The 24,070-nt window shown below is 38.6% G+C and overlaps 1 protein-coding gene across 2 annotated transcripts; it reads right to left on the bottom strand.

Moving 5' to 3' along the window:
- Positions 1 to 1,450: 1,450 nt before the first annotated feature.
- Positions 1,451 to 21,437, bottom strand: FBXL3 (F-box and leucine rich repeat protein 3). Of its 2 annotated transcripts, none has more exons than XM_041731135.1 (5): positions 21,119 to 21,437; positions 16,077 to 16,425; positions 12,722 to 12,844; positions 9,274 to 9,445; positions 1,451 to 3,964 (listed from the first exon to the last, which is right to left on the bottom strand). In XM_041731135.1, exons 2-5 carry the CDS (start codon positions 16,422 to 16,424, stop codon positions 3,321 to 3,323), a joined length of 1,287 nt encoding a protein of 428 aa, XP_041587069.1. In that variant the 5' UTR covers position 16,425; positions 21,119 to 21,437; the 3' UTR covers positions 1,451 to 3,320. The 2 variants fall into 2 exon arrangements, with proteins under 2 accessions (XP_041587069.1, XP_041587068.1); XM_041731134.1 differs by lacking the exon at positions 21,119 to 21,437 and adding an exon at positions 20,581 to 21,079.
- Positions 21,438 to 24,070: the final 2,633 nt, after the last annotated feature.

Genomic DNA, 24,070 nt, shown 5'->3' with positions numbered 1-24,070 from the left:
TTTTTTAATTGTTGGTATGTTACACAACAGTGTTCCAAAATCATATGCTTGCTTTTCCCTGTTCACAGCCAAAGGCAAAAAGGGCTGGCCAAAGTTTGTTTCCCCTTCATTGTCCAAGTAGCTTCCTGTGCTCTCAAATTTGCGTATCTACATTTTCCCTCCCCTACTTAAAACTATATTCTTTTACTGGACTGATTTTTTTAAGGATAATAAGCTCTTAGTTCACTTTTAAGAATAAACGGCTTTGTGTCCATTTTGGGTTTCAGGAAGCAGGGAAATTTTTCTGGCAGCTTGATAACAGCAAAACCTCAGATAAACTGAAGCTGGAATTTGCAAAGATTGTTCACAGTTATGTATGAAGTACAGGTTACTTAACAGCTTCTTAAAGGACCCTAGTTCAGGCCTGAGCCTTCTTCACAAACTCCTCCGAATTTATCTATTCTAAGCTTTTCCATAAATATAATTTCTTTGAATGCAGTAAATTGATTTCATCTTTAGTCATACTTGGTTTGGTTTTTTTTGTTTGTTTTTTCTGATAGTATTGTTAAAATAGCCCAGATTACCAAGAGAAATTGAAGTTATTTTCTGGAAGCTGTTAAGACAAAATGAAAATAATTTCAATAGTTTAAGAACTTTCCAGTTGGGATGCCTGGGTGGTGCAGTCCACTAAGTGTCATACTCAGGTTGTAATCTCAGGGTCATGAGATTGAGTTGTGGGTCAAGCCCATGTGGGGCTCTGCGCACAGCACAGAGTCTGCTTAGGACTCTTTGTCCCTCTGCCCCTCCCCCCAGCTCTCTCTAAATAAGTAAATCTTTAAAAAAAAAAAAAACACAACAACAACAAAAAAAACCAACAAACCATTCTGATTGTATGGATGTATACAAGACATTTCTCTATGAAAAGGCCACTTGGTTTCAAGGACTTTTAAAAATTCTATTTCAAAATAATGTTTTATAATTCTTTTCTAAGATTTTATTTATTTATTCATGAGAAACCAAGAGAAGCAGAGACATAGGCAGAGTCGGAGAAGTGGGCTCCCTCTGGGGAGCCTGATATGGGACTTGACCCCAGGACTCTGGGATCACCACCTGAGCTGAAGACAGAGGCTCAACCACTGAGCCACCCAGGTGCTCCTGTTTTATAGATTCTTATTTTAAAAGCAGAGTCTATTCTTTTTAATTTAACCATTTTCTTTATAAAATTTGAAGAACATTTACATTTCATGGTCAGTTTTTATTCCCTATCACTTTAGTCATCAGAGCTTCAGGAATAGATTCCATTTGCCTAATCTTACATCTTCAAAATAGTCATTCTACCATAAACATTTAAAATTAAACACTGTATTTATTAAATACAAATTGGAAACTAAAACCATAAATCTGTATGCTTGTTAGAAAATCAAGCACCTATATTAGGGTAGTTTTTAAAAACTACAGTAATACAACAGCGTTAGTAACTATCTTTATTCTCAAATTGATAAAAGCATTTAACATACTTTACAGTATAAACAAAGTAAGTGCTATGCATTTTGCTTATAAAGTGACTTAAAGTATTTCAAGCATTATATAATTCAATTTGTACAAAAAAGTAAATTTCCAAATAAAGCTTTGGTTAGTAGAACTGATTATGTACTGTCAAATCCATTTTCCAAAGCTGTTCAAGGAAAACAGGCTTCATCCACTAAGACAGGTATTTCTTGTGCAAAGCTATTTACTATTTAGTAAGAAGGGAAAATATAACAATTGCTTTTTATTTCCAAGTCTGGATCAGCCTTTTTTATTCTCATTTATAGGAAAAGAAAATACCATGACTTTTGAAAAAGATAAATTAGGCAGAAAATCACCTTTTACTTTATTCTTTGGAAGGTAATCTATTTAAAAAATAGATTAGATCTGTAAGACTGTTAGTTTCCATAATTACTAAGATGCTTTCTAAAAGTTTCAAGCATTAATATATTAGTCCATTGGGGTAAAATTACTCCTAATTTCCCTTAGGAAGTTAATTATCTACTAGCACTAGTGCTCAGAATCAAAGCTTATGTAATACCTAAAAAAACTAAATGTAGCCCAAAACTTAGTATTTTTACAGAAATATATGGATTACCTTTATTCATATGAAAGTACTAAAAATGTTATCTAACTTAAATAATATAAAATAGCGTTTTAACCAAATTAACAATCACAAAACTGCAGACATTTTTCTATTAAAATTTTCCAGTCCGCTGAGCAATATTTACTCAAAAATATGATTATGAACTTAAATATATCCTCTTTTAAGTTTGTTTATGCAGAACTGTACATTGATGCTCCTTTTATGATTTTTGAAAGTTCTACTTACATAACTATTTAATTCCAAGTGGAAAAATGAGCCATCACTAAAATTCACAGGAGAATAATATTCTTTCATGGAAATATTTTATAAACATTTTAAAATTCTACCTTTATTTACGTCAATTTGGCTTTTTTTAAATAGATAAGCTTTTCATTTCAATTATCATATAATATTTCAAAATTAGCTTAAAGATAAACAAAACCAAGGAGAACTGGTAAAGCATTCCTGACTTTACATATGATGCCAAAGTCACATACATAGTAACATCACAGAAGAGAATTTATATGGTTTAGCAGATTATAGAGCAAACCTGAAAGTTTATACAAAGCTAAACACTTCCTCCCTTTCTGTTTTTTTCTTTTAATTTGATCTTGGCTCTTTTATTATCCTTCTATAATAACCACTGGGACACTTGGAGTTTTCTAAGAGATCCAATTACTTATACATACCTCTTTAAATAGATCTGTAACATATTTGAGAACGTTCAACCAATCTCTCTCATTTGATATATCCTACATTTTTCTCACAAAATGCTCTGTCCTGAGCTATATTAAACACCTTATAACAGGTGTATGTATAACTGAAGACCCTAAAATGTCAAGTTTACATTTTAAAAAAATGCATAGAGAACATAACATTTTGGAAAACCTATTAGAGTACTCACTTCTCAGATACTATAATATATAGGTTTTGTTTCAGACTGTAAAATGTTTAATCTTCATAACTGGTTACTTTCAGATCTGAACCACACTTAAAAATTTTTTCCGAGCTTTGATTGCTATTAGGCTAAAGAAAGAAATGAAGTTTTCCAACTGAAACCGGTCCATGGGTCTCGCAATAAACAATCCTTACATATTCAATGCAGATATCAAATTTCCATGCCACAAAATAGAATCACATCAGAACTACAGGAAATAAACTCTTATTATAATACATTATGCTTAACATTAAGGTGCTATTATTCATCATGCCCTACATCATTTGGTCTTTACCAAGTGGGCATCATGTCTGGAAACCACACCCTACCAAGATGCTTGGATACTTCCCAGTGGATCTGCTCCAAACTATATTTTTGGTCAGGAATTAATACTTCTTCCATAATAGATAACTGAGACAGGCGGCCACCACACATCTTCACAAACTCAACAAAGGCACTACATGAGACTTCACATTCCCCTAGTCCAATAGCTGACAAATTTTTACAACGTTCTGCAATGCGAATTAACTCTTCATCAAGTGGCCGTAATCCATTAGCACATACTACTAGTTCAACTAGTCTCGGGCATGTCATTCCCACACGGCCAAGCACGTCTTTGCTTACTGATCTCCCAAAGTAAAGATGGGTGGCAGGTATTTCATACCGAAAGAATGGATCAAATTCCTCTTCATATAAAAAAAAATACATCACTAAGTTCACTTTTGGTGAATGTCTGATGAAAGCATCCCAGCTGCTTTTCTGAATAGTATGGAAGTGTGTCTGTCCAGGATTTTCACTGACTACATCAATGCGCAAATGTTCTAATCGGACATGTTTTTCAGAAGATAAAGCAAGCAGCAATTCATCACTTAACAAGTGGTAATTCAGAGCCAGTTCACGTAAGCCATGACATTGGTCAGCCACACAAAGGATACCTTGAAAGAAAAAAAACCTAATTATTTACAAATTTTTGTACAAGTTCATCATCTGTTCAAAAAATTTAATCAGGTACATGTCTCACAAAAGTTTACCATATTTCCCTATCATAAAGCTATACAATTTAAAACTTGGTTATATGGTTAAACTAGCAGAAAGTCAGAAACATTTGAGACCAATTCTAAATCTGATACCTTAAAAGACACAAAGCTCATTTAACAATTAGATAATAAATTAATAAATATAACTCACCCTTGAACATCGGGGTTAGGGGTACTGACCCTGTACAGTTAAAAATCTATACATAATTGACTCTTCAAACATTTAATATTTAATAGCCTACCACTGACCTGATGCCTTACTGATAACACAATTAATACAGATTCTGTATGCTATATATATTCTGTGCTACATTTTCACAATGAAGTTAGAGAAAAAAATACCAAGAAAATCATGAGAGGAAATATAGAGTATAAGTCTGTATTTACTGAAAAAAATCCATGTGTATATGGACCCACAAAGTTCAAACTCATGTTGTTTAAGGGCTAACTGTATGTTAATATTCCATAACTAAGGTTTGCCCCAGTAATGCATGGACAGTCACATTCTTTAAAAAAAATGATTACTAACACCAAACTTACAGGTTAAGCCAAGAAAAATTATATGATCATTGCTAGAGGCCAAAGCACATTTTTTGAAATTGAAAACTTAATCCTAATTTAAAAGAAAAAAAAGGTAAAGCCATATAAAAGAACCTATGTGACTAAATAAAACATGTGACAAATTTTTAAAAGATTTCTAACAAGTGAGCAACAAAGAGTTTTAACTGTTAATAGTGTATAATAAACTTATCAAATTTCTAAGTTAAGAATACCAAGATAGCACTAGATAAATGAGTCAAAAATAACCAATTCACATTAATGGGAATATTAAATATAACTAACATATTCTAATATATTCAGAAAGCAGTTCCATAAATGGTTCCCTATACTTGGGGCACTATGCTTCAGAACTGCTGTAAACCCCTATCAGCAGCAAATCTTACCAAAGGTCAGTATCTGATCTCTGAAATGGCCTGGTATAAAAATTCTACCTCAAACAGATAGCCTATACTACTTGATAAATGTAGAGAAGATGTAAAGAAACCATTTCTTTCTTGTGCTTAGAAACAAGGACAGGAACAAAACATACACTATAATATCTACCATTAATTGTACAAGTATGATATGTCAGGTACTAAGTATGTTATCCCACAAATACTCAAAAAAATCTAGAAAAAAAAATTATTTCTATTTTGAAGTTGATGCAGCTAAAGATAGCAAAGCTAGAATTCAAACACAGACTGAGTGACTCTTAAGTTCATGTGGTTAACTACTACTTGAGAAGTGCCAAGACAGGGAGGCACCAATAAGCCAAAGCTTAATAGCAGTGGAAGAAGAATATAGGCAATAGAATCAATGAAAAGATAAACTGAATCACCGGTATAAGTCACCAAAAAGGGAATAAAAGACATCTGTGCTGGAGCACTTGGGTGGCTCCGTTAAGTGTCCGACTCTTGGCTTCAGTTCAAGTCATTATCTCAGGGTTGTGGGGATCGAGCCCCACACTGGGCTCCGTGCTCAGTGCAGAGTCTGCTTGTCCTCTCCCCTCTGCTCCTCCCCCTACCCTGCCCGCACTGCTCCCCCGACTCAAAAATAAAATCTAAAAAAAAAAAAAAGACATCTGTGCTTCACTATTCAGCCACTGAAAAGTTTCTGTTCTCCATAAGGTATTTACATACTTTGAAATAAACCTCATTACCCAAGGTAACCTGATTGATCTCTGTTCTTTACAATCTCATAAAGCCTGATATAAAAAGAAAACAAATACACGGGGAATGGTAACTAAAGATGCAAATAAAAGAAAGTGAAATATCATCTGATAACTATTAAAGCAGCTGCGGCAGGCATAATTCTAAAAATGGTCCCCAGGATTCCACAACCTAATCCCTGGAACCTGTAAATGTGGTAAGATACCACTCCCACAATCCTGTTGTTATATAGCACAGCTGGTTTCAGTAAGATTGTCCAAGTGGCTCTAACTGAATCACATGAGCCCTTCGAAAGCTGAGTTTTCTCTGGCTAGTTGCAGAAAAGAAGTCCGACTCAGAGCTGCTCTGGCTAAGCAGAAAAGCTAGCTGAGCAATGCCTATAGCCCTGACCTACAGAACTGTGACACTACTCAGTGTTGGTTTAACCTGCTGAATTTGTAGTTGTTAGTTATGCAGCAATAGCGAACTCAGTTAAACAGTTACTATGATTCAGCAATTCCACTCCTAGGTATATATACTCAAAATAAATTAAGCCACATGTTCACACAAAATCTTATATATCAATTTTCAGAGCAGTGTTGTTCATAATAGTCAAAAAGTGGAAACAACCCAACTATCCATCAAATGAAAAATAAGCGTGGTATATATCCATACAACAGAATATTATTTGGCAATAAAAAGAAATGAAACACTGATATATGCTACAACATGTAAAGAAATTCATTACTGGTGGTATTATAAATTCACACAATTCATTTAGAAGAAAAAATGACAAAGTGTAAAAAGGATCTGGACCCTCTGACCTACTTCTTCCACTTAATCATCTGTCCTATGGAAGAAATTATTGGAAGCAAACTGCTATGCCAAAATAGTTCATTTTTTAAATCAGCAAAAATATAGAAAAAAAGAGTATCCAGCCTTTTAAAAAGAATTATAAGGCAAATGTTGGCTTATCAACAATATAGAATACTAAGTAATTAAATGTTGATTAGTTTGGCTGATAGCTTAATGAACATTTTAATGTCAAGCACTGGTGCTAGGACGGTAAAATACAACATAAACAAGACATCCTTATCCTAATAGAAGGCAGCAGATAATGAAACAAAATTGCTCTCAGAGTCATAACAAGGGAATTAAGGAAGGTTTTCTAGAACCAATACAGTGAGACAAAAAGAATTAGAAGGACCACGTTAGGGCAAAAGGTGAGGGAGAAGAAAAGTGAATAGTATTTCCTATGTGAACAAACACCCAGGCATGGAAGAAAACACAAGCCTTCTAAGAACTGAAGGGAGCTCAACAGACAGTAATGCAAGTAAGGTAGCATCTTAATGGATGAAGCCCACAGACAGGCAAGGGCTACATTATATGGGACTTTGTCAGCCCCAGTAAGGAGTTGGGATCTTATCTAAAAAGCATAGTGAAAAGTTTTAAAGAAAACTAGAGAAAAAAATCAGACTTGTATTTTAGAAAGATTACTCTGCCTGTAGCATGGAAATCACATTAGAAAAGGGCAGGCTGCAAGTTAAGAAATCAATTTAAGAGGGTACTGCACAGGGGCGCCTGGGTTGCTCAGTCGGTTAAGCGTCCAACTTCTGGTTTCGGCTCAGGTCACAATCTCAGGGTCGTGAGACTAAGGCCTGCATCAGGCTTCTTCTGAGCAAGGAGAGAACATGAGCATGGGTGGGGTGGGGTGGGGAGGAACAGAGGAAGAGGGATAAGCAAGTCACTAGTGTTGAATGGTGCTAGAAATCAACCAAGTACACAGTTATAAAGGACTATATGAAATGGGAAAAAAAGTCTGATAAAATAATGCAGTAAAGAAAGAAAATAGCCCTTAATTTCAGCTTAGAGAAAGAAGAGTCCCAATATGCAAAATATATATAGAAAATATGCAAATATGTTAAATTTTAAATTGAAATCCTCTATGGTTATACTCTTAAATTTAAAAGTATTGCAAGTATTCTCTTTCATTTCCCTTCCCTTCCTGAACAACTTGGTCCAAAAGCCATTAGATAAAACCACCCAAGTTTATACCTACTATTAAAATTGATGTGTATATTTAATAAAAGTAAATGAACAGGAGATGTACCAAGATAAAGAGAAAAACAAACTCACATTCTCACAGAGAAACCATAGACCAAAAGGCTCTCCCTATAGTTTGTTGACGTGTTAAAAGTCACGTTCAGAGTGCTATGGAAACAACACACTAAAATTTAAACCAAAGAGGAGGAAATAAGGACAAAAATCAGACCATCTGAGATGAATTCTGAAGGCTGACCTGGAGTTAGCTAGATTAAGAAGTAGAGGGAAAAATGGTATTCCATGAAGTACAGTGTACTAACCACATGCACAGATTCAAAGAACCATAGTTATGTAGGACTCAGTAAAAGCCACACAATGAATGAGTGGCAAACAAGATTAAAAAGATAGGTGGAGGTCAAGATACAAAGGACCTTGTATACTATACAAAGCTATGAAACGTGGACCTCGCTCTCACAGCAAACCTATACAGTAGATAGAAACTATGACCAAGGTCGTATTGAAGTAACTGCCAAAAGTCCATTGTTAAGTTCTATTTTATTTAGATTATCACTTTCAGTAATAATCTAGAAGTGGCAGAGGCAGTTAGGGAAATACTGCAATAGACCTAACCATTCCCAACACCAAGACCCTTCATGTACAACACATGGACAACAAATAAGTAATCTCCAAGAAGAAATAATTTTCTTGGCAGAAGGCTAGGCTTTAGTTATGGCAAGATGGTGGGAAGTATTCTGTAAAGGGATCAAGGATTTAACATTGTGTCTTAAAAACAGGTTACCCAAATAACAGCCTGGGAGGAACTTCAGTAGCAAGAAGATGTGTCAGAAGTAAAGCGTCAGAGAGTAGTAATACCAAGTACAGTTTATACTCATTTTACAATATGAACCATTTGGAATTTAAATGATCTCAAACTGAATAATGTAGTAATGCTCAGAAAATTCTATACAAGAGAATTTGGAGGGGGCTTTCACAATGCTATTCCCCATTCAATGGGCTCTCGACTCCAAAATTCAACTTAGGAAAAGGGTTATCTTGCAAAATGAAAAGTGGCAACTACAGCACAACTCTCCACCCACTACACAATGAGAAGAAAAACAATTAAGAAATCACTCTGATTCAAAACCAACCCTGCTGGCTCAACTACAATTAGAGAAAATTCCATCTTACCTGATGGGGCACCTCAGACAATACTTTTTTTTTTTAATTTATCCATTTTCTCGCACAGGTTGGACACAAGTTGCCAAGTAAGCGTAGAAAATAAGTTGAAAGTAAATGTCTAGGCTAGGAATGCTACAGAATTTATGTTATTATGACATTAAAAATATGTTTATGCAAAAAAGATGAAGTAATCATATTAATCTAACCCATCTGCAAGGTTAATCATTACAGTTTTTAATTTAATAAATACATCAATACATTTTACTAACAAGTTATCTGGCAGAAAGCAAAACATACCTGCTGGAGAGACGTGAGGACAGCTGCTCATTTTCAGCAGCTTGAGTGTATCGCTGTTGTTGGCTACTAGTACTTTGAGGGATGGATCATCTACTGGGGTATCATCTATCTTAAGCGAGGACAAGGATTTGGAGTTTACAAACACTACCGTCAGGGCAGAAATAAAGTGAGACTGAAAAGCAAAAAAATTAAAACAGCTGCAATTTTCACAAATGAGAATTAGGTATATTCATTTAATTCACATATAGTTCAGCTGAACCTTAATGATATATTTCATAACTGTTTTAGGGGTAGCATCCTTTCACCCTGTTGTTGGGGATATGGTAAAAAAGAGAGGTGACTGTTTGCTATCTTTGAGGAAAATCTTTTTACCTGTAGGAGAAAGAAGGGATTTCAGGCCTCAGGGTGAGTATCTCTAAATCACAACAATCACTGGTAAATAAAAAGACGAATTACCAAATCCAGAATGAGAATACCTCTCATATTTCATACCACCTAATCTGGAAACCCTACTCCAGTGTTTTATAACTGCATTCTTTTTTGGACAAGTAATAACCATTAAAATAGTAATAATTATTAGCATAATCACTAAAAATTGAAATAAAAATTCAGAAGCTAGGAAAGACTCATTTGGAATATAAAAACTCACAGAAAATGTAAGTAAGGAAAATCGTACCTAAATAAAATTTCAAGTTTAAAACTCCTTTAAATATGTTAAATTATCTACAATATTTTTAAGCCATTTTATTCTAATGTATTTTTCCATAAATGTACCAATTATTATTATTCCATTTATTATATATATGTAATTATCTTTTGGACACAGAATCTGACCTAAAGGAACCCCCCACAGGAAAGCAGGGATTAAAAGCATGGTCAGAATATATAACTTGGAATCAGCTAAAACCAACAGACAAAGAATCCAGGAATAAGAAAGAGAGGTCAACATATGCTCCAACACCTTCCTCTATATAACCAATCTCACGCTCCATTTAGCTTTATAAATTCACTACAGCAGTTAAAAGGAATGAAGGCAGGCTAACAGCCAAGAAAGTACAATGAAACATCACTTTTGTGGTCACATTCCCTAATTTTCTTTTCCCCTAAAATTAAATAACTGGTTAACTAAATTTTGACCTATTTTAAATGTTAGTATCTTTCTCCTAATATTTTCATGTCAAACTGAATTCTATCTTGTACAGTTACATGTTATTAGTATATCCATGACTGTATCACTGAGTTTTTCCATTTCCCTCAGATTTCTCTCTGTCAAATACACTTCTTACATGTTCTCTTCAATTTTCCCAGGATTTCCAACATAGAGCAACACCCTATTTCAATCTTCTACAAGAGTCAAAATCAGGAGGGTGGGGAGACAATATAAGCAACTTAGACCCATTTAATAAGGAAGGAAGCATCCTACTAGATGCACCATAGTTCCCAAAGAAAAAACTACTACATATAAGTATAGTACCAGTACCAGACATATATAGTGACCCTGCTGAGTAATAAGAAAAAAGTAAATTTAGCATACCTTTTAATATGGTATGTTTCACACTATATTATACATATGTGTATATATATATGCACACTATGGAAACTATTAACTATAATATGCACACAGAAAATCAATTCAGAACATATTTCCTGTATGAAGCTTGAACAAGGTGCTACCATACTATGTAAATCAGACTTAATCAGAATCTCCTGGACTGCTCATAGGAGGAAATTTGGTATAGGGGAAGTAATCCAAAATCTCAAAGTTTCTTACATGATTTTCATGCATGTTGAGAGCCACAGTGCTCTGACTTACATACTTAGAACCTTATAATGTTTAAAGAGTATCTTACCCATCTCCCTTAACTTACATGAGAAAAACACTATCTCAAATGTATGCAAAGAACCTTTTTTAAAAAAATCAGTTAAGGGGTGTCTGGGTGGCTCAACTGGCTGAGCATCCAACTCTTGGTTTTGGCTCAGGTCATGATCTGAAAGTTTTGAGATCAAGCCCCCTATCAGGCTCAGTGGTAGGCATGGACCTGATTGGGATTCTCTCTCTCATCTCCCTCTGCCCACCCCCCCGCCCCATGCCCAGCCCCAGCCATTCACACTTGCACTCTCTCCTCTCTCTCAAAAAAAACCAAAACCCAAACCAAAACCAAAAACAATTAAGACTTTGTAATCAACTAGTGATACATTTGTTACTGATACTCAATTCCATTACCACCTGGGTTATAGCACACACTCAATTTAGCAGTATTTTTTCCTCAATCATTCTAGTAAATTAAACTATGAGGTGTGTTAAAGGGGTATCTATGTTTTAGTTTGCAGCTTCCTCTGAAAAAAATACTTTCAAATTATTGTTGGATGCTAACCTACCCAGTATTAGCTAATATACTCAAGGAGCCTTTATCAATTGCTTTCTTAAAAAGCATACTTGGGGCACCTGGCTGGCTCAGTCAGTTGGTCCTCTGACTCTTGATTTGGGCTCAGGTCATGATCTCGGGGTTGTGAGATTGAGTTCCATATTGGGATTCGAGCTTGGTGGGGAGTCTGCTTAAGATTCTCTCCCTCTCCTCTCCTCTCCCAGCCCTTCCTTCCCAATCTCACATGCTCTCTCTCTAAATGAAATACATTTTTATTTACTTATTCTGTATTTTTTAAGCTTTTTTTATTTATTCATGAGACAGAAAGAGAGAGAGAGAGGCAGAGACACAGGCAGAGGGAGAAGCAGGCTCCATGCAGGGAGCCTGATGTGGCACTTGATCCCAGGACTCCAGGATCACACCCTGAACTGAAGGCAGATGCTTTAACTGCTGAGCCACCCAGGCAGGCATCCTGAAATAAATAAATTTTTAAAAGTGCACTTGTTTTTCCATTTTAAGAGACAAGTTATTAGAGACATCTAATTACATGCAGGATTATGTTAGAACATATATATGAATATAAATAGTTTACTCTTCACCAAAAACAATTTTCTTTAAATAAAATCTATTAATTAATCCAAGCTGCACTAACTTTGCCCAAGAATAAATCTTTACACATTTACCAGAAGATTTTATAAGTAAGCTATACCTGTTCTCACTACTGGCACTGTCTACTTTTCTTTGATTATAATTTCACCAATCTGCTCTGAAAGTCCAAAGAAGGGGCTGCTATATATCTTTCTTCTAATATGCTTGTTTCTCCATTTTACTTAGGCTCTTTTAGTATATCCTGCCGGATCCTCTGCAAATTCATTCACTCTTTAACTTTTCCCATGAAGAAGCCCAAGGTGATCAGAAAAACGAAAAGCTTTTTTAAAAATCCTATTGCCTAACATTCTAAATAGTAAATAGATTTCCATCACGCATACTATTTTTCTTACATTCCCACTGTCACTACAAGAAATAGGTAAGGTTTCATTCAATTTCTCAGTAACCACCAATAACACAAAACCAGCAGATACCTTTGGTAAATCCATAAAGCTTGGCCGAGCCGTTGAAATAAGTCCAAGCGTTTTTAAAGAGCAATTTACCAGTTGTGATAATATATCACAAGCTGCTTCAGCTGATTCTTTGCTGCTGTCCACCTAAGGAAAGAACACATGACAGAGCCATACATATACTTGTAATTACATTTACTCTGTGTAATATTAATTTTACAAAAGAAAGTTATTAGTTTATTATGTTACAAAGACAATTTATTCTTTCAATCATACAAACTCACATACAACGTCAGCCTTTTCTGAATCTCCCTGAAAGTTTTAAGTTCAATTGTCAAGACTTAATTTTGTTATTATACAATATACACTTAATGTTGAAAGGACTTGGTTTTTAAGCTGATTTATTAAAAAATGACTATATAATATGCAATCTAAAGGATCACATGAATTTATAATCTTTGAAAAATAATTATATATTTGGTAGTGGATCTGATTCTACATGCAAATACAGTGTCTATCGTACACAGGTGTCAAGGCACCAGAAAGTGGATGAGTATTATTATTCAGAATGTTCAAATTAATCACAATCTGGGATTCATCATTAATGATATTAACAGAAAGATGAATGTGAAGTAAAAAGGAGGACATCCAACCAGTCAAGAATGAAAATATGAACCAAATGAGTAGTTGCTCCCACACACTCTTGTGCATAAACATTTCCTGGGGGAAGAGTAATATGGCCAAAAACTCCTGTAGGATGAGATGGAGCTCTTCTATCAAAAATAAAGTTGTTCCTTGGGCTAAAAGCATCTTAAAAGTAGTATTATTTTAATTTTCAGACTGATGTACATTACCTTAACCCAAAAATGTTCTAAAGAGCTGGTTGTAAAACTGATGGACTGTTTCAGAGCTGTTTATAATACTTTCCTTTGGCTAAGTATTTCTATACAAGTGGTTCCTAATGTGTGCTCCCTAGACCAGCAGCATTAACATCACCTGGGAACCAATTAGAAATGCAAATTCTCATGCCCAACCCAGATCATCACAATCAGAAACTTTAGGGGTGGCCACAGCAATTTTTGTCTCAACAAGCACTCCAGGTCTTTATGATGCACATAAAGTTTGAGAACCACTGATGTATACTCATAATGGACTAAAAGCCTGTTTGGCCTAGTTAGTGATAAACTGAACACAAATATACTCAGGACAACTCAGGAGAATCTTATGCTATGGTTCTTTTTGTAAATCAGAAATAATTTCCTGAGGGAAATAAAAAATCCCTAACAAAAATGTTTAAACTTATAAGACAAATGGTTTTGTGAGGGTTATATAAGTTGGAAACAGCTGAATTGGATCACATGGCTAAAAGACTAAAACACTGACCCAGCCAATGCCCTGGATGGAATTGGTCTTTAGACCTTTAAGATGAAAGTATTATGCTCCTCTTTTTCTCAGATTTACCATTAGAATACTCTTAAGACAACTCAAAGATGTCTAAAACCAAAGGAAGGCTCTTGAAGTTTCTTCATGGGGATATGAGGAGATAGACAACACTTGATGAGTTCCTGGATTTGTTTCTCTCACCATTCCCTCACTCCTACCCTCAGTTAGGGTTGCCAGATGATATACAAGACATCCATTTAAATAAGTATTATGTCCCAAATAATGAATGGGCATATTTATACTAAAAGTTATTTGTTGATGCTCTAAAATTAAAATTGAAATTCAACTTATAGCCATCCTCTATTCTTATTTGCTAACCTAGTAATCTACTCTCAGTGGCCTAAGTACCTTTGTGCATTTTTCTGGGAAAATGGCCATAATGCACTCAACCATTCCCATTACCAGCTCTCTTCTTCAGACACAAATGGAAGAATAAGCAGGTAATCTTCATCTAAGAAGGAATAACACTCTTGAGAGCAGTCAAGACTAGTTTTGGCAAAGAACTGTGGGTTAAGAACCATTGCTTTATCTAGGTTTAATCTGACCTATTAATAACTGCTACCTATGGGTAATCAGATATTCCATGTGTTAGTTTTCAACAACTGTCAGGTATGTTAAAAGGTTTAGTAAACACGTCTACATTCCATTATTCATCCTCAAAAAAAAATACTGTAAGCCTTTGTACTCCTATAAACCACTGTGACATTATTCTATTAGAATATTAAACTATTCTAGACAGCTCAAAAAGCCACTCCCACTTCATTTCTCTCACCACTGAATGAATTCTAATATGTCCCTTCTGGCAATGAAAAGAAACAAACAGTTCTCTTTGGCATTCTTCCACATACCTTTTCCTATTTCTAAAATATATTCATCTAGGGGATCCCTGGGTGGCGCAGCGGTTTGGCGCCTGCCTTTGGCCCAGGGCGCGATCCTGGAGACCCGGGATCGAGTCCCACATTGGGCTCCCGGTGCATGGAGCCTGCTTCTCTCTCTGCCTGTGTCTCTGCCTCTCTCTCTCTCTCTGTGACTATCATAAATAAATAAATAAAAATTTAAAAAAATTTAAAATATATTCATCTAGATATTTTACATATTTCTGTGTCTCCTTTTTCTTTGAAGACCCCATGTCATAAAGCCAGCAATAAGCAGAATTCAGTCCCTATTAAACAGTAATAGCAATTAAGTTTTAGTCAATCATAATCTCCACATTTTATATTATTGTATATTTCTTTTACCTTAAACTTACAGTAATTCAATGTGACTGATAGCTTAGGTAAATATTTTATGCTTATTAGTTGCTTCTGTTCTTTTAAAAACTTATCAATAATTGCAATTCAGTGGGGTAATTTAGCTCAAATATAATTATTTCTGACATCTTCTTTTTTTTTTTTTTTTTAATTTTTTTTTTATTTATTTATTTATGATAGTCACAGAGAGAGAGAGAGAGAGGCAGAGACACAGGCGGAGGGAGAAGCAGGCTCCATGCACCGGGAGCCTGATGTGGGATTCGATCCCGGGTCTCCAGGATCGCGCCCTGGGCCAAAGGCAGGCGCCAAACCGCTGCGCCACCCAGGGGTCCCATTTCTGACATCTTCTAATGTATGTAGTAATTCTCAATCTTTAAGAACTTTCTCTAAAAAGGCACTATTTTATTTTTATTTGACAGAGAGAAAGAGAGAAAGAGAGCAAGCGAGCAGGAGCTGGGAGAGCTACATAGGGAGAGGAAGAAGCAGGCTCCCCACGGAGCAGGGAGCCTGATATGGGATCATGGGATCATGACCTGAGCCAAAGGCTGATGCCCAACCAACTGAGCCACCCAGGCACCCCCTAAAAAGGCACTATTTTAAAGACGTGAGAAAACATATTGGTTTAGCACAAAAAAAGCCAAAACACGATATGCTTTATTTTTTAAAAGAAGGATTTAAAGTATTACCTTGAAGCTGACATATTGCAGATGGTTTGAATGTCTTTTAATAATCTGTTTGATCAGCTCCGGATGTGTAGCTTTCAAGTAAGATGTAGCTGGTTGATTCAGTTCAAATTCAAAACATCTCCACAAGTCAGGCATGTGAAATACCTGGTTCCAGTTGCGGCAAACTTGTGAAGCATGAGCCCGGTCAAGAAGAGGCAAATACTTAAATACTTGGAGAATAATGTCCTGAAGGAGATTACCCCAATCACAAGTCTGAGAATGCTCATTTGTAGTCCTCAGTTTCTTAGATTTCTCTGCAGTACCTTCTTCTGATGAATTATGGTCACTATCTCTTCCTCCTCGTTTCATCCTATTCAGAGAAATGCATCATTTTTTTTCATACTTCACTTTTAAATAAAAATAAATCCAATACTCATTCTGTCACTGAGATGCATATATACATGTTTATAAACAGAAACACAAACACAGGGATCCCTGGGTGGCGCAGCGGTTTGGCGCCTGCCTTTGGCCCAGGGCGCAATCCTGGAGACCCGGGATCGAATCTCACATCGGGCTCTCGGTGCATGGAGCCTGCTTCTCCCTCTGCCTGTGTCTCTGCCCCTCTCTCCCTCTGTCTCTCTGTGACTATCATAAAAACAAACAAACAAACATGAAGAACTGGACCAGTAATTCAAAAATATCAGAACAAAATATAATGAAAAATGCCAGTGGAGACCAACTGTTATTTTACAAATTCTATACAGGTGTTTTTAAACATTTGTGTTTATACTCTACTACTGGGGGGAAGGGGAAGTATTATGATTTTGAAACTAAACCAAGAATTGTATTTCAAAACTGCTGTCAACTAAAAGGAATATAAAAAAGAACCTACAGTGACACTTTTCAAAGGTTTCTTAAAAGTCATCTACGGATACCTGCTGTTTTTGAGTTTTTGAATTCAAAGAGACCACAGTCCCAAGAACCTCTAGAAAGTACATGAATTAAGCAGCCAACAGATCTTTCCACACTCAATAGTCTGTGATATGTATTATTGACAGACCCAATCTCTGCTTAAAAAAGCAAACTCAGGGGATCCCTGGGTGGCTTAGCGGTTTGGCGCCTGCCTTTGGCCCAGGGCGTGATCCTGGAGACCCGGGATCGAGTCCCCTGTCGGGCTCCCTGCATGGAGCCTGCTTCTCCCTCTGCCTGTGTCTCTGCCCCTCTCTCTCTCTCTAGGTCTATCATGAATAAATAAATCTTTAAAAAAAAAAAAAAAAAAAAAAAAGCAAATTCATCCCTACCATACGTTATTTGGTCCAGAATGTGGTTTCTTCTTCCAAAACATCAGTTACTATTGCATGTTTACCCTAAATAGTATTTCTGAACTAGCTATATTTATCCTGTGTAAATGTATTATCTTCATTCCAAATGTTTCTTTGAAATAGTCTTTTTGTTGCAAAATAGTAGCATCCTTAAGAGAATGGGCTCTGGAATCAAGCTTTCTGGGTTTGAACTGTGGCTCTACCTCTCACTGGTTACATGGCCTTGAAAAATTACTTGACCATCAGTTTGCAAAGTGTGAATAATAACACACAGGGTTCTTGTGACGAATTAAATAGTATTAGGGCTTGAAAGGAGATAGAATGTTTAACTCAGGTAGAGGCAAGCAGTCCAGCATTAAAGATATTAAAGTGTATGATGCAAAAATGAAGTTATGTGTGAGAAAGTGCAAGAACACATGCTTATGTATGAGAAACACACTGGAAGTAGATTCACCACGTTAATATAGCTATAATAAGTGAGTGGGATTATACTGCATTATATTACATTAATGATATAATTGTGGGATAAAAGTGGTGGCATTACAGGAGAACCTTGTTTTGCCAATATTATATGCCTTTTTTTTTTTTTTTTAATTTATTTATGATAGTCACAGACAGAGAGAGAGGCAGAGACACAGGCAGAGGGAGAAGCAGGCTCCACGCACCGGGAGCCTGATGTGGGATTCGATCCCGGGTCTCCAGGATCGCGCCCTGGGCCAAAGGCAGGCGCCAAACCGCTGCGCCACCCAGGGATCCCCTATATGCATTTCTTTTAATGACAATGAATTACACTGTAATCAGATAAAAGGTCTTGCTTCGATTTGCTGTTTGGAAAAATAAGTACTGCAGGCTCTAAACTAAAGGGGGTAACTGCAGACCAATCAGTAGTATCCCTATTTAGTTTAGGCCTGCAACACTTCTATCTCTAGAGAACAGTTCTGGCAGGATAGTGGTTTCGATTTGGAGTCACAGCTTTTGAAAAGGATGGCTTGTGGCTCTAACTCCCTTCTTCTGGTTTTTGGGTATGCTATCCAGCAGCTAGCAAAACTTGTGAAAGACAATTGAGGGCTGGAAGGAAACAATGGCAAATGCCCCTGGCCTTCATGCTATTAAAATATGCCCAGGAGATCCTAGCACATGTGCAATGAATGAACTACATTTGTCACTGATCCTACAACTATGTGAGTTTAAGTAATGATGAGCAAGGGGAAAGGAAAGAGTAAATAGAATGACAAGTGATGGCAAGAGGGTAGTTTTATGGAAGATTCTTACATGTGAATCTGAGAATACATTTAATGTTTAGAGAAAAGGTAGTATAATCTACAATATAATCTTTTGTAAAAAAAAAAAAAAACAACCCTCTTCTAGTCATAATGTCCCACTAGAAGTTGAAGTAACACTGTCATTATGACCCATTTTTTGCCTTTATCTTATTCTGAAGACTTAATTTTAGCATAGAAAATTTGGGTCAAAGAACAAGAGTCTGCTACCCAGCAAACTCATAATTTGGCTTATAATTCCTTGTCTATTTAAAACTACTCATAGATCTTTATAATTTCTAATCCTTATTATGCAATGTTGATTGCCGGTTTCTGGAGAAAATCCTCTATAACTGTAATTATTCAACTTACAGATGTAATGATTCATTTTTAGAATACAGGGGCATATAAACAAAAATAAAATGACACCTTATTTGCACAATTAGCAACAATAAGTACTTTCCCTTTGTCAATTACAGCCTGTTTTAAATAAAGTTTGTTTCAATACCTTTCCAAGTTGAGGGAAGAAAAAAGGTGACATGTTAAAAAAGATGTATGCAACATTGAGGAATAGTATCTCTTGGTCTAGATATAAGACTATATGATCACCAAAATATATTTTAAGCACTTACTAGTTTATGAATAGCTGAACAAATGTCTACAATTTGTTATAAGTGATACGACTGTAATGTGTCAGAATTAAGTATTTTTATCAATAGGAAAAAAATGCAAGGCCTAATGCTGATAAAAAATGGTCTCTGTATTATCCTCCTTCATGCATGAAAATAAAAGAACACTGTAGGCACCTAATAAAAACTTAAAATATAAACTTTTTCCAAGATGATCTCATTTACTCATGCAAAAATTCATATTGCTTCCAAAAGTATTAAATCTATCCACACATGAAGCGCTGCTGTATAGAAAGTTAAACAATGCAGAGCATCCACCAGTCTGCAAAAAATTTACATCAATGGAGTATTTATCTCCTACTTTTAGTCAAAGTGAAAACCTCTCTTCCATTTGAAGAGGAGTGCAGAGGAGGAAGCTGAACAATAAATGTCAATGGGACTTTGCAGAGTACCAAAACTAGGCCTCTTCAGGGCTCCAGCAGTTCCACTTCAAACTGCAACTTCTCCAGGGCCCCAAAAATTGATGCAACCTAGGCCCCAAGAGCATTTGGTGAGAGACTGATATTACCATGATGCACCAAAGGAGGAAAAAAAGGGGGGGAAAACCCACTAATGAGGAAAAACTACAGACTACTTGAGCAGCACAGGAGTTACTGAACTAACTCTGAACATTTCCACACACTCTGTAAGAAGCAATGAATCTGTTCATCAGAAGACCTGTGGGTGACACTCAGCTGTGTGTCTACCACTGTATCACGCACTTGTAAGTAAAGTGCGCCATGTAGTCACTTTAAAAGCCCACTTGTTGTGGGGGGATCCCTGGGTGGCTCAGCGGTTAAGCGCCTGCCTCCGGCCCAGGGCGTTGATCCTGGAGACCCGGGATCGAGCCCCACGTCAGGCTCCCTGCGTGGGGCCTGCTTCTCCCTCTGCCTCTATCTCTCATGAATAAATAAAATCTTTAATAATAATAATAATTTTTAAAAGTCCACTTGTACTGAGCACTAAAAAGCCTGTTTTGGCATCACACCTCCTTTCCATTTGTGTTCTGCTTTGCCTAAAATCAAACTTAATTTGCATTCTTCCGCTGGAATACAAAAACCAAAACAAAACAACAGTGGGAAGAGATTAATTCTCAGACCTAGATGGCAGGAAGAGTGTGGTGGTGAAAATGTGTGTCGCGGTCATTTGCAGAAAACTCAAAGAGTGGATGGCGTCTTTATCAACATTTCAAAAGAGGGGGGAAAAAGACTCTATAATGAAAATCTCTGGGCCACTGGATTGGATATCATCAGCAACAAAATAATCGTAATCTAACCTCTCAGCTTGGAGACGCGGGCGGATCATTTAATATAAGCTGCTTCCTGCTCCCTGCCTGCAGCTCCACCGGAAACGCCGCCCTACGCCTAAGGCAGGCGCGAAGCTGCTCCTCCAAGTTGACCAAGTTTTCCACTTGGGCTACGGGGCCGCGGCGGCCCCTCCTCCCGCGCCACCTCCACGGGCGGCTCTCCCCGACAGCCGTCACGCGCTCTGCCCTGGGCAGCCTGTGGTGACAGCTTAAGCCGCTCGTGCGCAGCCTACGCCGGGGAGACCTGGCAGCGCGCGCGAGCTCCGCGGCGCCTGTCCCAATCCCCGCCAAGGTAACAGACCCCGGCGCCGGCGGCCCCGAGCCCGCCCGCACACGCACCACGCCTTGTTGACATGTTTCGAAGCGGGCGCGGCGGGGAAACGCCCCCAGGCGGGCTCCAGGGTCTGGGCGCCGCGCCGCGCCCCGCCCGCCGCTCCCAAGGGGCGCCCGGCACCCGCCCCCGCCGCGCCGCCACCGGGGGGCTCTGGCCCTGCCCCTCGGCTGTTACCTGCTGCCGGAGGCGGCTTCCCCCACACACCACCCCGGGCTCCGGGGAAGGCGGCGGCGGCGGCGGCCGGGTCCGCGGCTCTCACATGAGGCCCCCCGGGAGCCCCGCTTCGCGCTCCCGCCGCCGCGGCCCCCCGCGCTCCGCCCGCATCCGAGGCTCTGGTCCCGCGGCGGCCGCCAACGCGGCTCCACCTTCGCGGCTCCGGCTGCCCCCCGAAGAAGCCTCCTTCCTCAGTCCCGCGCGGGCCGCCGTCCTCCTTCCAGGACCCTTGGCCGCCGCGAGCGGCTCCTTCCCGAGCCGCGGCCGCCGCGGCCCAGACACCGACTCCAAGATGGCGCCCGGCGCTCGCGGCCGCGCGCTTCCCCCGGCGCGCCTCCCTCCGAGGGGGCGGGCGCGTGTCCGCCGGGGGCGCGCGCGGCGGGCGAGGGAGGCGGGAGTGGGCCGCGCCCGCCGGGAGCGCGCACTAGCGGGGCAGCGGGGGCTCGGGGGCTCGGCCGCCTTCCCGCCCCGTACGCGACGGCTGTGTGCGTAGGGGTTTCGCTGTGAAGACAGCTTTGCTTTTGCAGCTGCGGCCAGCTACGGGCTCAAGAACTGTGCTGTTGCAACTGAAAAGTTCGCGGAGGTGGAGCAGGAAGGGAGAAGGGAGGGCGTGTCCCCGCAGCCTACGCCGCTCCGCAGCTGACTGGCTGCGGGAAGCCGGACTGAGCTGCTGCGGGCGGAGCCGCCTCCCGCCGCGGGTTCGGGGGGCCGGGCCTGCGCGGCTGAGAACGGGCTCCGCACGGTGACTGCAGCCTCGGAACAGGGGCGCTGCTAGGGCCTGCGGGAGTCAGGAAGAATGGTGGCCGCGGGGTTACTGATTTTTATATTTAAAATGTTTGTATTTTCCAATTTCTCTCCAGTTTTTGTCATCAGAGTTAGTACTTTTTAAACAGCATCTTTATGGATTATATAGACTCCTGAAATTGACCGGCAGCTTTCTGAAACACAGTAAGAAGGTATAAAGGAGGGAGCCTGGGTGGCTCAGTGGTTGAGCATCTGCCTGGGGCTCAAGGCGTGATCCCGGGGTCCAGGGATCCAGTACCACACCGGGCGCCTGCTTCTCCCTCTGCCTGTGTCTCTGCCTCTCTCTGTGTGTCTCTCATGAGTAAATAAATAAAATCTTAAAAAAAAAAAAAAAGTATAAAGGAGTAGGTGGCTATTTAAAAGATAACCTACAGGTAAAGCCTTTTGTCCATTCAGAAGTCTTTGTGTCTAAGTGCCACCCTACTTAGCTTGTTTTAAAAGTTTGGATTTTTAGATACTGGGTTTTCTTAAAGTTAGAAATGTCCTTGGGTATCAAATCGTAACTTGTATCATCCACCATCCCTCCCACCTCCCTCCAAAATACAAAGAAAGTTATTTTTCACCCAAAGAGGTCTTCTCAATGATCTGACCCATGTATAAGAGCCTGGAAGCAGTGGTGCCCAGAGGATGCTCTACTCTTCTATTGCTCCCCAGAAACCCAGCTAGGAGGGGCCCTTGGGTGGCTCAGTTGGTTGAGGGTCTGCCTCCCGCTCAGGTCAAGATCTGGGGTCCTGAGATCAAGTCCCACATGGGGCTCCCTGCTCAGCTGAGAGCCAGCTTCTCCTCCTCCTCTCTTGTGCTCTCTCTCTCTCTCTCTTTTGTAAAATAAATAAAATCTGAAAGAGAAAGAAAGAAGAAAGAAAGAAAGAAAGAAAGAAAGAAAGAAAGAAAGAAAGAAAAGAAAAGAAAAGAAAAAAGTAAAAGAGAAATCGAGCTAGGAAGCCATGTGTAAAAGTAAAAGAGAAATCGAGCTAGGAAGCCATGTGTAAAATTACATTAGGATTCAGTGTGGGAAAACAGCAGAATCCTTTGTTGACAGTCTGGCTATCTGATCATCAGGTCAAGCAGAACAAAGTCTCTCCCAACATAATAATGTGGATGTACCTGAACTGCAACATTTTTTTAGGTTACTTAACAACTGAATGATGAAGGACAATAGAAAGTTTAAAACAGGCAATGATAATTATTAGAGAAAGAAAAACATAAGTCAAATCAGGCCCACTTATTTAAAGCTAGGTTAAACATATAAATGATGGGTAAAGCACATTAAACCAAATCAGCAAACCTACCTAGTATGTATTATATCACATTAAAACTCCCACTCTCTAAATGTAGTCTCTTTTAAAATCCTCATCACAGTCTGTTCTGCCCCTAAAGAAGACAAGGATCTTGACACATTTTACCTATTGAATATTCCCTCTCCTTCCCTATTATGGTTTTTTAATGACTTTATTTCACCTTTTTGTGACTTGTAGTTTAAAACTTATGAGCCTGTGTCTCTGCCTCTCTCTTTCTCTCTGCCTCTGTGTGTGTGTCTCATGAATAAACAAAATCTTAAAAAAAAAAATAGAATTGCCCATCCATGTGATAATAAAAAGCAAATCAGCATTTTTCAGCATGATTATTGTTTTTATTTTTTATTTTTTTTTATTATTGTTTTAATAATAAAACACACAGTGTACCCCCTCTACCCAGGACAAGCTATCCCCACCACCACTCCCACCTTGGCATGCCACTAGTTAAGATAGATTAGGTTAGGGTGCCTAGGTGGCTCAAACGTTTAAGCATCTGCCTTCAACTCAGGTCATGATCCCAGGGTGTTGGGTTTGGGTCCTGCATCCGGCTCCCTGCTCATCCAGGAGTCTGCTTCTCCCTCTCCCTCTGCCCCTCCCACCTGCTTGTGTGTGTGTGCACGCTCTCTCTCTTTCTCTCATCCTCTCAAATAAATAAAATCTTTTTTTTTTTAAAGATAGATTAGGTTATGTTGAGTAGTTCCTAAAACACCATTATAATTATTCCTTTCACAGTTGTTAGGAATAATGCTCCAGTATTCAATATTTTATATAATGTTCCTCAATTGGGGTTTGTCACTTATTTTTGTGATTAGAC

This window comes from Vulpes lagopus, chromosome 16 (assembly GCF_018345385.1).
Source record: "Vulpes lagopus strain Blue_001 chromosome 16, ASM1834538v1, whole genome shotgun sequence".
Lineage (NCBI taxonomy): Eukaryota > Metazoa > Chordata > Mammalia > Carnivora > Canidae > Vulpes > Vulpes lagopus.
This window is presented reverse-complemented; position numbering and strand designations above follow the sequence as displayed.

Coding starts and splice junctions, on each gene's coding strand:
- FBXL3 (XM_041731134.1), bottom strand. CDS start 20,609: ATGATCCGCCCGCGTCTCCAAGCTGAGAG. Junction 16,426..20,580: donor CCGCGTCTCCAAGCTGAGAG/GTTAGATTACGA, acceptor TTCTCTGAATAG/GATGAAACGAGGAGGAAGAG. Junction 12,845..16,076: donor TGCAATATGTCAGCTTCAAG/GTAATACTTTAA, acceptor TTCTTTCCTTAG/GTGGACAGCAGCAAAGAATC.